General features: G+C 36.7%; 1 protein-coding gene across 1 annotated transcript; it reads left to right on the plus strand.

Annotated features, from left to right (window-relative positions):
• The first annotated feature begins 9,086 nt into the window (after window positions 1-9,086).
• On the plus strand, window positions 9,087-16,149 carry LOC115448101 (alpha-tocopherol transfer protein-like). Its single transcript, XM_030175404.2, has 7 exons — window positions 9,087-9,171; window positions 10,098-10,271; window positions 11,649-11,799; window positions 13,156-13,273; window positions 14,096-14,230; window positions 14,869-15,082; window positions 15,806-16,149. Exons 2-7 carry the CDS (start codon window positions 10,109-10,111, stop codon window positions 15,958-15,960), a joined length of 936 nt encoding a protein of 311 aa, XP_030031264.1. The 5' UTR covers window positions 9,087-9,171; window positions 10,098-10,108; the 3' UTR covers window positions 15,961-16,149.
• The last annotated feature ends 1,128 nt before the right edge of the window (window positions 16,150-17,277 follow it).

Consider the following 17,277-nt stretch of genomic DNA (forward strand, 5'->3'; position numbering starts at 1 on the left):
GTTGATAAATTTCATATATTAATATCCAGGCAGACAAATTTGACTAAAAATAAATATAGCATACGATAAAGGAATAAATAAATATACTTGTATTCTTCAGATTTTACGCTCCATAAATATATTATAAATAATTATATACTCTTTATTAAAAGACTAATTGTAACCCAGCTTTAAATTTGTCAAACTCAATTAAGAAAATAATTATAACAAAGCAAATTAAAACTATATTCCAAGAGTTTATTTGCATATATTCAAAAATTCAAATTATTTTTCATCATAATATATAGGTGTTATTCGAGGCTTCCCACGGGTGTTTAGTATATAGGCTACTCTTACTCGGAAATAAGTCTTCACGCGGACGGAACGGTGACCAACACCTAATAAGAAAAATGTATTCATTTAGAAACATTGACGTATACTCTACCAATAAACACGAACGTCCATATGAACTATTTCTTCAAAATCTGGCAAAGTTCGCTGCAGTGCTAAAACATCAATCGTGCATCTAACCAACCTCTTTATGCAAAGCTAAAGCACTTTATTTAAGTTAAATGGCAACCTAAACCGAATTACAGTACATTTCAATTGAAAACAGTGAGTGTTCGGAACATCAGATCTAGTACGTAGTACATATATCGATGTTTGGAAAGTTGTGCATGATACCTGACCTAAAATTAAACAATAATTTGGCCTCGGACTTATACTTATATACCTATAAATAGTTCGGACACGTTATACGGAAAGGCGACGAAAATCTAGATAGACTTGTATCGTTGGCAATACCGAAGGTAAACGTTCTCGAGGCCGAGCACCAACTCGATAGACAGACTAGATTAAAGACTCGTTTGCCACCAAGTTCTACAAATTTATTGAAGATGCAATAACAGAAACCGCTGGAGACAAATAATCCGCTCTAAATGCATTAGATCTAATGATGACCACAAACCTCAGTCATGAGGGACCGACTACAGAGAGAGAGACGTCGAATCCTGTTTGTTTTGTTACCATCAGCGTACGAATTTGATAAAATATGATTTGTCTTTTAATCTATTTTATTTCTGTAAATACTTAAGTTTAAATAGAATAGGACTGGTCACGCAGTCATATATTATATCTGACGAGCTCTGGGCTAGGATTGCCATTTTGTGAAGTTTTCTTGATACCGTTCGTAGCTGTCGAAGTAGACCAAAGAGGCAATGGGAAGAACCGGACCCATTTAAAGCTCTTAGCCGTGATTGCCACTTTGTGAAATCTTCTTGATACCGTTCGTAGCTGTCGAAGTAGACCAAAGAGGCAATGGGAAAAACCGGACCCATTTAAAGCTCTTAGCCGTGATTGCCACTTTGTGAAGTCTTCTTGATACCGTTCGTAGCTGTCGAAGTAGACCAAAGAGGCAATGGGAAGAACCGGACCCATTTAAAGCTCTTAGCCGTGATTGCCACTTTGTGAAGTCTTCTTGATACCGTTCGTAGCTGTCGAAGTAGACCAAAGAGGCAATGGGAAGAACCAGCCTCATTTAGAGCTCTTAGCCGTGATTGCCACTTTGTGAAGTCTTCTTGATACCGTTCGTAGCTGTCGAAGTAGACCAAAGAGGCAATGGGAAGAACCAGCCTCATTTAGAGCTCTTAGCCGTGATTGCCACTTTGTGAAGTCTTCTTGATACCGTTCGTAGCTGTCGAAGTAGACCAAAGAGGAAATGGGAAGAACCGGACTCATTTAGAGCTCTTAGCCGTGATTACCATTTTGTGACGTCTTCTTGATACTGCTCGTAGATGTCGAAGTTGACCAAAGAGGTGATGGGACGAATTGGACTAAAAACAACTGTTCCACTACAGCGCAGGATCGTGATTCACGGATCTTAAAGAGGCCTTTGGCAAACTTTGAGACATTATAGGCTAAAACATTTTAATACGTGCACGGTAAACCCTCTACACTTGATGGTAAGTGGACTGGAGTCTAATAGAATGTCGACTGACGAGACATGATTAATACCCGGCAGTCGACACAATTATGTGCTGGAACCGAATATACACAGGCTGGGCCCTTATTCTGTATGATAGTGTAAACGCGTAACGCGGCCGTGTCATGTTATCTTCGAGAAATGTGCGTGGAATGGTATTCTGTAAACCAAATTTCTATAGTCCTAAACATGATGCGTTATGTTAAGTGCTTGTTACGCACTGTCAAAATAACGTGCGGGATAGAGAATAAGGCCCCTGATCCCGGAACCCGACACACTAACGTGGGCCACTTTGGCACGTTTTAATACTTTGTGACGTTGTTCGCTATTCGGGCGGATATAAAATATATTATACCACCAAAATACAATACAATGTCTCAGTTTGCGTATTGGTTACTAAGGTCTCGGATCTCTTTCGCGCTTATTATTATTATAGTTAAGGTCCTTATTCCGTCTACGGGGACATATACATCTTTTTGCAATACAAGCATTCTTATCGAAGGGTTATTTATGTATGTGTTCATTATGGCTCGAAGGCATTTATGTTGTACTTTCTAATTAGTAATTATATTAAAAGTGACATAATTTTTTGTTTGCTGCATTAAACACGTAGAATTGATGGCCATTGGGGCGGAACAGTTCTGGAGTGGCGACCACGAACCGGAGACACAGCGTAGGCAGGCCCCCCACAAGATGGACGGACGACCTGGTGAGGGTCGCCGGAGTCCGATGGATGAGGGCGGCCCAGAACCGGTCCTATGGCGTTCAATGGGGGAGGCCTATGTCCAGCATTGGACGATTCCCGGCTGAAATGATAATTAAGCACATCTTTTCTAGCCTTTTCTTTTGATAGCCTAAGGCTATCCTCGTAAAGTGCGGCTTTTATTCTAGATAAAGGCTTCCATTGGCGAAGCCGAGACTACCAGCAATAACCATATTCCTTTCTCTACATCAGGTGGATAGACCGGTTTTTCGGTGATCTCATATACCGAAACCAAGGTCAAAGTTGTTTTCATATAAAACCTGTTTACTCACAGCTCACACCAGATTTTGAGTGAAGGTATTTTATTTAATACTCGGATATAAATGGAAAATTTTAAGAAATACTACAATAAGAATTGATGGTCTTATTTGAATGTTTTCCACCTCGGCTTAGTCAGAATAATGGTTTTTTACGGGGTGGTCATTGTGACACCACCACCTTAATGTAAAGTACCGTATAGTCTAGATAGAATGTTAATTGCCAAGAGATTATCCCTCGCAAATGGACACAGTTATGTCGGCCTGTTTCTAAATAAATTCTGGAATCCTATAACTTACCTGAACTAAGAATGTTTACAATATCATAAAGATGTACGACATAGGCGTCGACGTGCCTACGATTGAAGAAGTCGTCTCTGATCAAGCCACTGAGTAAGCAAAATGCCCCGAGGCTGATAGTATCCCCACTAGGTTACTAAAAATGCTACCGGAGCATCTAGTTAAGATTCTTGCTGCTATCTTTAAAGCAGCATTTTACAACTGATATGTATGAAAAGTCAAGTTCGTATTCATTTTACAAGTTTTGAATATTCAAAATCTTAAGGGACATTCACCAAGTAGTTTCTTTGATACCTAGGAGACCATACCTAGGAGAGACCGTGTATAATTACAATGTTAGATTAGGGTGTTTGAAATCTCAGAAGGCTAGACTTTCATTACATTGGCGAATTGTGACCAATTTTTACAGCGGAGCGTAGGCGTATTGAACACGGCTGGTGCGCAACATTTTCGCTCATCATTTTGTGCTATCGTAAAACATCCCTTTTCTTCATTTTAATTAATAATAACTCATTGATAACTATGTATCATTGTGTCTTAAGAATTTTTGTGTTAATTTTTAAAATGTAGGTGTTGACTAGGTTGTTTTCTACGTTTTGGAATTAACAAAGCTTACAGCAATGTTTCCTTGTCGAAATCCATTCTGTTACTGACTGTACAAAACACATTGCGAGCAGCGGCGTTGATACTTTACTATATTTGCTCAGTGAATAAAGACTTTTATTATTATTATCATGACGTTTTATTTTTCATTGACAACGTTTCACTTTAAAATTGGCAAGTCATCTCAGACTACTATACCTGGTGGTAGGTCTCTCATAGAGTCCGCGTGGGTAGGTACCACCGCGCTGTCTATTTCGGCCACTAAGCAGCAGTGTGTAGTCACTGTTGTGTTCCGATTTGAAGGACATTGGAGCTAATACTACTGGACATAATGAGACTTAACATCTCATGTCTCAGGATGTTGAGTGCAGTGGAATAGCAAACAATACTTTGTAAATCAAGGTATTGGATGGTGTGTCTACTGTTTATGGGCGATCGTATCGCTTACGATCAGACGAACGACAAGCTCGTCTCGTCATTCAAAACAATAAAAGATACAACTTTTTGGTACAAAATTAATTATAATTCCTCTATATATTACTTATGTTACATAAAATGTGTTGTAAGGTCGCAACTATATGAACTTCGTACTGCAATTTACCTTGTAAATAATAATGTTGGTTATTTTAGTTTTATGACTTATAAGTATTTAATAAGCGAGTATAAAATACTTATAATGTAGAGGTATATAATGGGTAAGATAAAATATATGAGGTATTCCATTCGCAAATCCCGATGTGTTCTATGCTGTATTTACCAATACTCTTTTTTAATATAAAATTTAATCCCTATTTCCCTTGGTCACGCCATCTCGCGTGAACGGCTGGACCGATTTCACAATTTTGTTTTCTTGTTTTTGTTATTGTCAGGAGAAGGTTCTTATGAAAGAAAAATATCAAAAAATTGCGCGGAAAATTAGAAAATTTATGAAAACTTTACGAAATTATTAATTTTATATAACTGTCAATTGTTTGAAATAACTGTCAGCGATTGACAGAATGCGCGCTGCAAATTTAAAGTTAAGACGCTATAATGTCTGTCGGGTCAGCTATTTTTTTTTTATAAAATTAGCCCGAACAGATGAAATTTCTGTAGGTACATGAATCGCAAGAATGTTCTTAGAAATATAAAGCTATATTTGTTAGGTATTTCGCCGTTGACGTTGCCCGGGAGTAGTTGTGTTGTTGTAGGCCAAAATAGTCAACGTCTACCCACTTTAAAGTTTAAGAGTTAATTCTGCCATGCTAAGCTCAAAAGCAATATCTCAAAAAAAACAAATTCCTGATTTTTATGTCGTCAGATAGCTTAAAGAAATACCCATCCAATAACGGTATCTTGTTTAGAACTTGTTAAAAAACCCTAAAGAGTTTCTCTATCTCAATTTTACACACACACACACACACATCATCACGCATTTATCCCCGAAGGGGTATGCAGAGGTGCAACCAAGGCACCCACTTTTCGCCGAGTGTATTCCGTCCCAGGATGTGATAGGGGTCGAGCCTATCGCCATATCGGGCACAAATTCCAGACTCCGGGCTAATATTGAGCAGAAAAACCCAAATATCACTTTGCCCGACCCGGGACTCGAACCCAGGACCTCAGAGCACTGCCGTACCGCGCATGCAGTACAACTACGCCACCGAGGCAGTCTACATACATAACTATATTTACAAAACTATGATTATCTCGAAATAAGATTTCCCTGACGCTTTTGCTCTTAGCACGGCAGTATTGCAAATAAAGATACGTTTAGTAATCTGAGTCACACGTTTGTTTGGTTTTACTAAAAGATTTGTTGTGCTATGATAATAGTGGGCTGCAGCTGAAAATCAGTGCTGTTTAACAGCGTATACTGAGCTGGTATCTCTTCTACCACACATAAAGCAAGGAATCCGTTGTGTGCCTGGTATTGTTAACTGTGTGTGTGTGTGTGTGTTTTTCTTTTTATACTTCTTTTTTGTTGTATTTATGTGTGTGTAGAGCAATAAATGCTTTAAATGGTTGTATGGTTGTTTAGCGCGTGACGAGTATTTTGTTACGACTGTTTGATTTAGCACATATCGACGTATAATTGTTATACAAGCATTATTGGCTCGTAGACTATTGCTAAAGAAATACGTTTCAGAAATTTTCACTGGTGCAATATTCGTCATGGCTGCTTGAATGTCTTGTCTTCATCATCATCATCATTTCTGCCGGGAATCGTCCAGTGCTGGACATAGGCCTCCCCCATTGAGCGCCATAGGGACCGGTTCTAGACCGCCCTCATCCACCGGTCGTCGGTCCGTCTTTATTGCCTTACGATTATGAAATTATTTTATAATAGTGATGGATTTGTCAATAGGACTTATAGGCCGCGGCATTGGGGCGACATAATAAAAAAAATTTGAAATGTGACGGAAAAAATGCGGAAAATTTTTGAGGACATTACCTTACTTTTTACGCCTCAACCCCGTTAAATAAAACATGTTACTTACGAATTTTGACTTTAATTTACTTTTTGACTCCCGCAAACTGAGACTACAAAAAAAATTGAATCTGCCACTATTGTTATTCCTATATTTTTTTTCAAAAGACCAGCAGTGCATCTATGATTCTGATAGCATTGTAGGTATTCTGTCGTTGGAGTTCACTTAACACCAGTTGACACTTATTTACACTTGGATTTGGGGCGTTTGTAGAATTCCACCACAGTATCCCGTGGCTGTCGTAAGAAGCGACTAATAGGGGCTATCGGAGGGCCACTGGCAGGCGGCAGGGGTCGTCCGAATTTAGTGTGTAGTGACCACCAGGATGGGCGGCTGCTATTACAAAATATTTTTTATTATACTAACGCGTGAGGTTGATATTTTTATTTATAGCCGAGATTTTAGCCCGTGCTAGCCTTAGGCCCCACGCTCCGCCGACTGCGCACCCCATGATCTTGTAGCCCTCGCCAACGTCCCTTAAGGGGAGCCCCTACCGGTTACTTCAGGCTGGCTAGTTCCCGGCATGATAGTGGTAAGCGGAGTTCGGTCCTGAATGTCGACCGACGAGAGATATCCCTCACCAATTGATATAATTGAGTCTGTATTACACTGTCCACTGCTAAGCACGGGCCTCCTATACTATTGAGAGGATTCAGGCCTTAGTCCACCACGCTAGCCTAGTGCGGGATAATCTCAGGTATGAAGGTGTTCTCGTGTTATTACAAAATAATGTAAATTAAATAAACCACGTCAGTTAACTACTGCGTCACAGAAGTCAGATATAAGAAAATATTATAATTATTTCTTAACCATGGTACAAAATTTTAAATAATAATTTTTTTTATTAGTATAAAAATCTAATTAATATTTCCGTCGGACAGGAACAACTTCAAGGCTACAAAATATGTTTAGGTAAACAATTATCAACTGACGCACAACGTTATATATTAAATGCTTCCTCTATTATACGACGAATAGAATACAGAATAATGATTCCATATCTTTATGCGAATGTTGGACGTTGAAATAAGTTGGTTCCCACCTCAAGACACTGTGAGCTCATTCTGCGTAGATCGGACCACCAATATCTAATTAATTTAAAAAGTTGTATATTTTTAAAATGTTGATATTGTAACTTTGACTTTCGGATGAACAGCACCCAGTCCCCTCGCGACCATGAAGGCTGCAAAGTTTTCGAAACGTCAGGAGAAATCTAAATTATTAAAACCGCGACAAAATCCGAAAAATAGTTTAATTTTAAAATTGTTTTTTGAAATTTGACAAAATAATTAAACTTTTATTATACGATTACATAGTAACGGAAGTCCACTAGACCATATTTAATCAAATATCAATTTGGAAGTTTTAGAATAAATATTACAAAAATTCTTTACAATGTTTTGTCTCTCTTCCTTTTACACTAAATTACAGAGATAAAGGTCACTCTTTTTTAAGCGCATATATTACAATATTAATCAAACGATATTTAAATAATGTAATAGTTAATATATATTGTATGTCTGTCTGTGTTTCAAAAATATCAAATTATGATTTATCCATGTGTATTATTTTTTATACTACCAGCTGACCCGACAAACGTTGACAGACTATGAATTTACACACGCATTCTGTCAATCGTTAACAGTTATTTCAAACAACTAACAGTTATGTAAAATGAATATTTTCGTTCAGTCTTAAATTTTCTAATGTTCCGCTCAAATTCTTTAATTTTTTCTTTCATAAGGTACTTATTCGGACAATAATTTACACAACAAAAGAAGAAATAGCGAAATTGTTCTATTCTTTCACGCGTAATGCGTTGACCAAAGGAAATAGATTCATATTTATACAGGTATACAAAGAATAATCTTTCTACTATATAAATAGTAGCTTTTATACGTTCTAATAAAATGGAAACGATCCAAAGTAAGTCCTGCTTTCCGAGTTCCAACAATAAAGGCGTTAGCAAAAGGTGCAACTAAATTTCTCGAATGTTAGACATTAAAATTAAATTATTTCATGGATTACATCGCGGTTTATATATTTTAATTCTGTCCCGATATTCAGTTTCGCTCTGAAGTACGATATCAGCTAAGCCGCTGTCAAATTAAGGTCAGCAGCTTAAGATGCTCGCTTTTTAATAAACTCCTTTAAGATCAGCTCAAATTATATCTTAAGTTACAGTATGTGACGGATTGATAGCTCACTTATTACATTTTTTTATTGCTTTGGATGACGAGACGAGCTTACCGTTCACCTTATGGTAAGCGATACGACCGCCCATAAACAGTAGAAACACCATCCAACACCTTGAATTACAAAGTGGTGTTTGTTATTCCACTGCGCTCGTCATCCTGAGACATGAGATGTTAATAAATCTTATTATGTTCAGTAGGTCCAATGTCCTTAAAACCGGAATAAAACAGTGACTAGACACTGCTTGGCGGCAGAAATAGACATTGCTGTTGTACCCAGGCAGACTCTCACATATGAGAGACCTACCAACAGTCAGATACATAATGGAATAACCTAAACAAGACGGAAGGTGGTTGCACTAATACGCCTCTGTTTTTTCCTCTGGGATTAAAAGGATGTACGTGTGTGCGTGTATGTGTGCAGTAAATTTTTTCATTTGCTGTATATGGTACGTTGAATTAATTATGTTATACCATACACGAGCGAAGCCGCAAGTTAACGTACTATTGCTACTTGCTTTTTATAAAATCATATAAACTATATGTTAATGCACAATTCCTTAGTTGCTGATAAGCTTTACGCTCATTAACAACTGTTATTTTGGTTCTAAGAAGTGTCAAGGTACGTATTTTATATGTCGTATTTTGTATTTCTATACGCTTGTTTGTGCTAGTTCATTTTATCGAATGAGAGGGTTTACTTCAGATCCGTCACCGTTCTGTAGCATACTTTAGTGGTAGGATCAATTTCCCATTTATTTTTTTTGAAGAAAGCAGTCGGTCATTATCTTCGCAGATGGTTTTAAAAAGGGACGGTGGAACACTATAAGTTCTTACAAATTCTATGTCATGAAATATTGTGATGAACGGATTGGATTCGTCGTCGAATCCGTCATCGGATCCGTAACACTTCGTAGTAACAAAACGTGCGATCCGTCATCCGAAACAACGGATTTCGTTTTTCGAAGCAGACTCTCAGTGCTCAAACGGAAAAATATTGTTATAGTATTTTATATAAAAATTGTTAGAGTATTTTGTGTACGTTCTTCCAGTAAAGTAATAAATTAGGAATATTATAGGAAAACATATAATTAATTATTTATTTATTTAGTCTATCTAGTTATTCCTCAGCCTACTCCTTCCGGAATAATAGACATGGGTTTACGATATTTAAATTATCTATATATATAAAAGAAAGTCGTGTTTGTTACACTATATTTTATAACTCAAGAATGGCTGAACCGATTTGGCTGAAAATTGATAGGGAGGTACTTAGAACTAAGAGACGGACATAGGATACTTTTTATCCCGTTCCCACGGGAATGGAGCGCGACATAAAACGTGATATAATAAAACGAAATTTGGTATGGAGATAGTTTAAGACCCTGGGAAGGTTATAGGCTACTCTCCCGGGAAAATATATAGTGGGACTTTTGTCCCGGAAAACTCCTTCACACGGGCGAAGCCGCGAGCAAAAGTAATATATTAAGTAAATTACAGCCCATTTCAGATCATAATAATATTTTATGCAACATATATTTTATCCAGTTTAGGGCATCATGGACGCCATTCCAGAAGACAAGATGTTACGGTACTCTTCCGACACTATGCAGGCTTTACAAAGGCTCTATAATTTAGGCAAACCCGGTGACATGGACTTTGCCATAACAGCACTACAGGATTGGTTGAAGAAACAACACCATTTGACTAAAAAGGATTACCGTAAGTTTTTTTTCTTGAACTACTACTACACATGTTACTTGTGCGTCTACATTTAAGATCTGGCCGGTATAATCATCAGATAATGCGGTCTACCATTGAGTTTTTCACCCAATGCCGCCAGTTTGCGTTTGCGTCTGCATTTATTTCTAGTAGCCAAATATCGACAAGCGGAGATAGCCTAGTTGGGTGTGGAATGAACTGCTGAGAAGAATGTCCGCAGGTTGATATCCTCGTCGATATTTACTATTGTTTTTTTTAGTAAACCAGCTTTGAGTTGTCATTTAAGAAGATTATTGTCAGCCATCGATATATATGTACTACGTACTAGATCTGGCGTTTCGAACACTCACTGTGTTCAACTGAAGTGTACTGCAATTCGGTATTGGTTGCCATTTTACTTATATTCTATTTTCTCCGTACACAACCACAAGCAGCAATATTGATACCAAACTAAAATCACTTTGAATGGATGACAGTTCAATTCAGTTGAACACAGTGAATGTTCGGAACGCCAAATCTAGTACGTAGTTAATATATGTATATTTGGGTTGTTCTTAATATTTGTTTATTTAACAGCGACGATATTCAGATGCTTTTTTTTAAATGGCCTTCGGCGCAAACGGAACATCCCGTCATCTTGTCTGAGATAGCAGCGTGGAACCGTCCCTGCACGATACCGCATTGCAGCACCTAATTGAGGGGGCTAAGATGCTCCCGTATGCTAAAGGACGCCTTTAGCGTCTACGACGGGAGATCGTCAACCCGTACTGTCATCCACCTCGGAGCCGCTGTAGTTGAGCGAGCAGCCCCCCACTGCTCGCCCGCGACTCTAGACCCTAATTAGTCGACGAATCACAGGCAGGGAATGCCGCAGTGGAATCCTCTAGATGCCTCCCGCATGCATATATTGAGATGCTTACTGTAACTTGACAACTTGTCGATATCGCACTTGGAGCGATACTGAGTAGCATCTATTGATATCTCAGAACAATGACAAGCATTATTGTGACATTATTTTGAGATTGGCAAGTTGGAACATTTGACATTTTATTTGCTTTTTAATTCGGCATCATAAAGATGACCAAAGGTAACCATTTGGTTATTTTAAAGTGTACGCTAGCCGACCTTAGCAACATAATATTGGTCTCGTTCTTTTCAACGGTTTTGGCCTATTTAAAAAAATAGGATAAGCATAATATGAGGGTAATTTAGATTCCTTCTATGCTTGTTCTTGTTCTGAGATTGATATAGTCGAAGGACTCGTTAAACTTCACTGCTCTTTGTCATAAAATATGTCATTCACAATACTCACGTCGGAGAAATATTAAATTTTTAACTTAATTTAAATATGCATAAAGTTCAATATTTATATTACAGCAAGGTCCTATTTGGAGAGGTTGATAATTATGCAAAAAGGTTCGTTGGAGAGATCGAAAGCTCAAATAGAGAATATTTGTGCAATGCGAACATTATTGCCTGAATACTTCGAGATTAAACAGGACGAACAGACAGCAAAACTGGATGGCTTGTAAGTTTTCACTATAATTTAATATGTAATAGGCTACTTTTTTTTATTTATAATTAAAAGATATATCATCCAACAGAACAAAAAATCATGAAGCTATTCAAACATACTGCCTAAAACAATCATTAATTTAATTTAAAATAAATATTTAAAGTTATCCTTGTTAATTTTTTTATTAGTAATATATAATATTTTATATTATTTTAATAAGAAAAATATACTTTGTGGGCGAAATCTAGTTCTATAATAAGCGTAAAAACGGATTTGGATGAAATCTCGTGTACGTATAAACTATGTATGTAATAGTGATGTAACGAATATTCGCATTCGCATTCGCATTCGCGAATATTCGCATATTTTTGGATATTCGCATTCGCATTCGCATTCGCAAAATTTCTGCGAATGTTTTGCGAATGTCAATATCAGAAAAAAATATATTTGAAGATAATAGTAGACTGCCTCGGAGGTATAGTTCTACTGCATGTGCGGTACGGCAGCGCTCTAAGGTCCTGTGTTCGAATCCCGGATCGGGCAAAGTGATATTTGGATTTTTCTGCTCAGTATCAGCCCGGAGTGTGAAATTTGTGCCCGACATGGCGATAGGCTCGCCCCTGTCACACTATTAGACGGAACACACTTGGCGAAAAGTGTGTGCCCTGGTTGCGCCTTTGCATACCCCTTCCGAGATAATATTCGTAATACCGTGTGTGTAATAGTAGGTTAATAAAATCAAAATCTAAACTAAAACAATATACTTCTACAATAAACTATAAATATAGTCTAAACAAACAAACAAAAAATTATAGACTCTCAAAGAAAAATACCTCTCTTTCTTAAAACACACCAATTAATTAACTATTTTTACCATGTTTTTAAGTTAGTAATTAAACTTGAGTAGAAGAATATTAAACTTTAAAAATAAACAAAATTATTTCGTTTACTTTCATAAAGCTTAAAAATGTAATTCCCCATAGAACTTGTAACACAATAGCAACTAAGAAATTAAAAGCAATTGAAAGAAACAAAAACAATATCTTCTATAATTTTTTTATCAGTCTTTACATCACTTTTTAATGTTTAGATAATTATCATCTTAGATAATAATACAATTTAGATAATCATCATAGAAAATTGGCGCCAAATTTGAACAAAAACTAAACATTCGCATTCGCATTCGCGAATGTTCAAAAAATGACATTCGTTACATCACTAGTATGTAACATAAAAGATGTAGCCCATTCCTAGAGACCGGTAAATCATCTATCCGTGAACAAAATTTCATTAAAATCTATTCAGTTGTTTCTGCTTTTCCTTCTAACAACAAAATGATCTATATAAATGTTTACCTATACTTTACAGGTCTGTTGGCTTGCTGCCGACGCTTACAGAGGATCACTACAGAGTATTGGGAGTCAAATTCACCGCTCAAAAAGGCAACACTAAAACATTTTTTAAAACCTACAAATTCATTATTCGTGTAAGTAGCATTTTTACGGGAATAAAAAGGTATAATCTGAAATATTAATTTTCTAAAGGAATATAAGTGTAAACTACAAGTTGCTAGAATTACATTTGTGTATTCGGGGGTGAAGGGTGTATGCGCGCCGGGAGGGGATGCAAGTAGGTGCACCCTCAGAAATAAATCACAAAAAATATAAATCTGCGGCAATGGGAACAAGCGGCGATAGCCTAGTTGGGTGTGGAACGGACAGCCAAGACGAATGTCTGCAGGTTCAAATCCCAAGGGCACACACCTCTGAATTTTCTAAAATCATGTGTGTATTCTTTGTGAATTTATCGTTTGCTTTAACGGTGAAGGAAAACATCGTGAGGAAACCTGCACATCTGAGAAGTTCTCTATAGGAATTTCTAAGGTGTGTGAAGTCTACCAATTCGCACTAGGCCAGCGTGGTGGACTAAGGCCTAATCCCTCTCAGTAGTAGAGGAGGCCCGTGCTCAGCAGTGCGCAAGTATATAATACAGGGCTGATATTATTATAATGGGAACTATTGACCACAGAGATATGATAAAGCATTTTCAAAACCCATGCGAATTCAATGTGAAAAGAACAACTTAATGATATGTAGTATAAGTGCGTAGGTGCAGATACACTTCCCTAAAACTAATCTTGGTGGCGCCCATGGGGAGATCCTCAAATACATACAAAGAAACCGCTTACCTCTTTAAATATTCCTTACCAATATGCATTTAACTCAATCTTAAAAGGATAATTTTTTATACGTTTTGTTTCATTATATATAACATTTACATTTAAATAATCAAACGATTGCTGTTTTAGCTGACTGAATACGTAATGGCCACAGACTACTGCTGCGGGGTACTATGTATTTTGGATTACAGAGACGTCGACATTATGGACTACATAGCTGCGACGAACGTAAAGGAATTATATCAGTTTTTAAAAATAATAACGGTGAGTTGAAGCTTTGAAGACCTTTCCTCAGAATTGAAATCCAAAAATTATCATTCAGAATAAAAAACGTCCTGTCCCTGTCGAGTAGGGGGCGTGGGGTAAAATCACACACTTTTCAGCCTGTTAAATAGTGTCTGCAATTGATGTATATTCTATAGAACGAACATCCATATTAACTATTAGTTCAAACTCTGAACTAAATTGGCAACCACAACGTCACTGTTATAACTTACTTATTCACTGGAGCATCAAATAATTTTACTTATTTGGCTAACATTTTTTATTCAAATCCAGGTTTACACTTAGACTCGACTTCGTATATCATGAAAGTCACTCCGAACACAACCACAAGCTGTCATTATTGACCATACTAAAACAGTTGTATAGATTGCAGTTCAATTCAATTAAACACAGTGCATGTTCGAAACGACAAATCTAATACGTAGTACATATATATCGATGGTGTTCGCGCATTTATTTTTCACAAGAATTCTATGGAACATAATGAATTAGTAACTTGGCCTAGTACTTTTAAATTGACAAGTATAAAAAAATAATTTCATGAGTTTAATATATGGCACAAGTTATTGGATATAAATATACGACATCAGAACCTAAAAATAGTTTTATATTTACAGGTAGGCTATGCTTTAAGGTTGAAGTATATACATATAATAACACCATCAACAGCAGCGAACACTTTTATCAACTTAGTAAAGAAGATGGTTAGTAATAAGATAGCAAATCGCTTCTACATACATAAAACGATAGAACCGTTGTACGAATACGTGGCCCGAGACAAACTGCCTTCAGACTTTGGAGGACACGGGGAATCACTAGTTGATAACCACAGTAAGTTTGTTTTTTCCGAATATAATAATAATAGCCCTGAAATATGTTCTGACCACTGCTGAGTACAGGTTTCCTCTACTATAATAATATATATTTTTAATATCCGTCAATTGCCAGCGCAACTACTGGACATAATAAGACTTAATCTATATCAGTCAAAAGACTTATAGCCAGCGCAACTACTGGACATAATAAGACGTCTCATGTCTCAGGATGGCGAGCGCCGTGGAATACCAAACATGGCTTTGTAATTCAAGGTGTTGCGTGGTGTTTGTACTGTTTATGGGCGGTCGTATCGCTTACCATCAGGCGAACGGCAAGCGCGTCTCGTCATTCAATGAAATAAAAAAAAAGATTCGTATAGATACAATTATTGTTAAGCTAGGTGATCACTGCCTATGTGCTTATAATAAAGTTTCCTCACCATTGTTATTAATAGCAATAATTCTTCGGTCTAAATGAGGCTTAAGATATTGAATTGAAATGCTATTCTTGGCTTAGTTTGTTAATTAAGAGTAACTCAAATCCTATAATGCCCAGTGACAGAGTTTATAACGTCTTTCAAATTGGAACACAAAGGACTAGTACATTGCTTGGCGGCAAAAATAGACAATAAAATGGAACCTATTTTACGGACTTTCGTTTACGAGACATAGGTATATATTATATTTAAATGATTCGGAGTTAGATAATAAATATTAAATATAAAATATTGTATTTCAGGGAAATGGGTGGAAGCATTGACGTCTAAGAAAATAATGGAGCATTTAAAAGAAATGAGTGAAGCAAAATCAACGCAAGCGAACGAAATGAAAGACACGATTAGTGATCCGGATTTAGGAATATCTGGAAGCTTCCGATCATTGAACGTTGATTAAAACATAACTTATATTATTGTACGTTTATGCAGAAAAAACAAAAATCCAAAGAAAGGATTTTTTATTGATAAATATGTTATGTTCAGCAAAGACTTTATTTGTAAGATTGATAGTGTAATATTATCTATATCTATACTTATAATAAATCTGTAGAGAGGTCAATTCTGTACATTAAATATATTTCTAAAATAACTATCAGGGGGTGATTAGGGATCGATACTGATGCCAAAAATGCAATTAGTAAAATTTTTGTCTGTCTGTCTGTCTGTCTGTCTGTCTGCCTGTCTGTCTGTATAACCGTTATAGAAACAAAGACTACTCGACGGATTTTAAAGAAACTTGGTACAATTATTTGTCATACTCCTGTGTTGGTTATAGTATACTTTTCATCACGCTACAATTAATAGGAGCAGAGCAGTGAAGGGAAATGTTGGGAAAACGGGAGAAGTTACTCCATTTTTTAAGCTTCCGTCGCGTGTGCAACCTTAATGGTTAAAGCTACACAGAAATCATGTATGACGGAAATGTTCTCCTTAAAATTATGTAAAAAATATCCCACGACAGCATATGTCTATCTTTTATGGTTGACTCACAATAACACGTGTAACTCCCGATAGCTTAGCAGATCGAAGCTTTCTCATTATATTTGTCTACTCTTACGTTTATAACACTCTCAGTCATCCCTAATTAAAAAAGTTAACATTATTAAATATTCCATAAAAAGAATCATAGAAATCGGTATAGAAACACCAAAGTTATACATGAAATACGCTAATAATAAGCCATCATGCGTGAATACTGAATCATGCTATAAGGATTATTTTTGTATATATATAAGGTCGCGAACGCACAGGCAGGCGGCTTGCTTGGCACCTAGAGGCTAGCGAATCACCTAGCGAGTAGCTTCGTAAAACGAACATTCTCGAACGTTCGCGACCGGCTCCATTTTTGAAGTCCGAAATCCACGCGGGCGAAGCTGCGAGCGGAAGCTAGTTTACAATAAGGCAAAACACTTTTACTATTTACCTTCATCATACAGCCAAATTTAGTTTAAAACTATGTACATACTTATCTAACTGTAAACCGTATATAAATTGGAAAAGAAATGACTTCAATATTCATTGTGATAGATATTGAAAATATATTTTGTTACTTAATTTTTTTTTTTTTTTATTTATTTACTAGCTTTTGCTCGCGGCTCCGCCCGCGTTATAAAGTTATTCAGGCTAAAGTTTTCCGTTATAAAAATAGTAGTTTCCCGGGAGCCTATGTTCTTCCCAGGGTCTCAAACTGTCTCCATACCAAATTTCATCTTAA

Source organism: Manduca sexta, chromosome 9, assembly GCF_014839805.1.
Source record: "Manduca sexta isolate Smith_Timp_Sample1 chromosome 9, JHU_Msex_v1.0, whole genome shotgun sequence".
Taxonomy (NCBI): Eukaryota; Metazoa; Arthropoda; class Insecta; order Lepidoptera; family Sphingidae; genus Manduca; species Manduca sexta.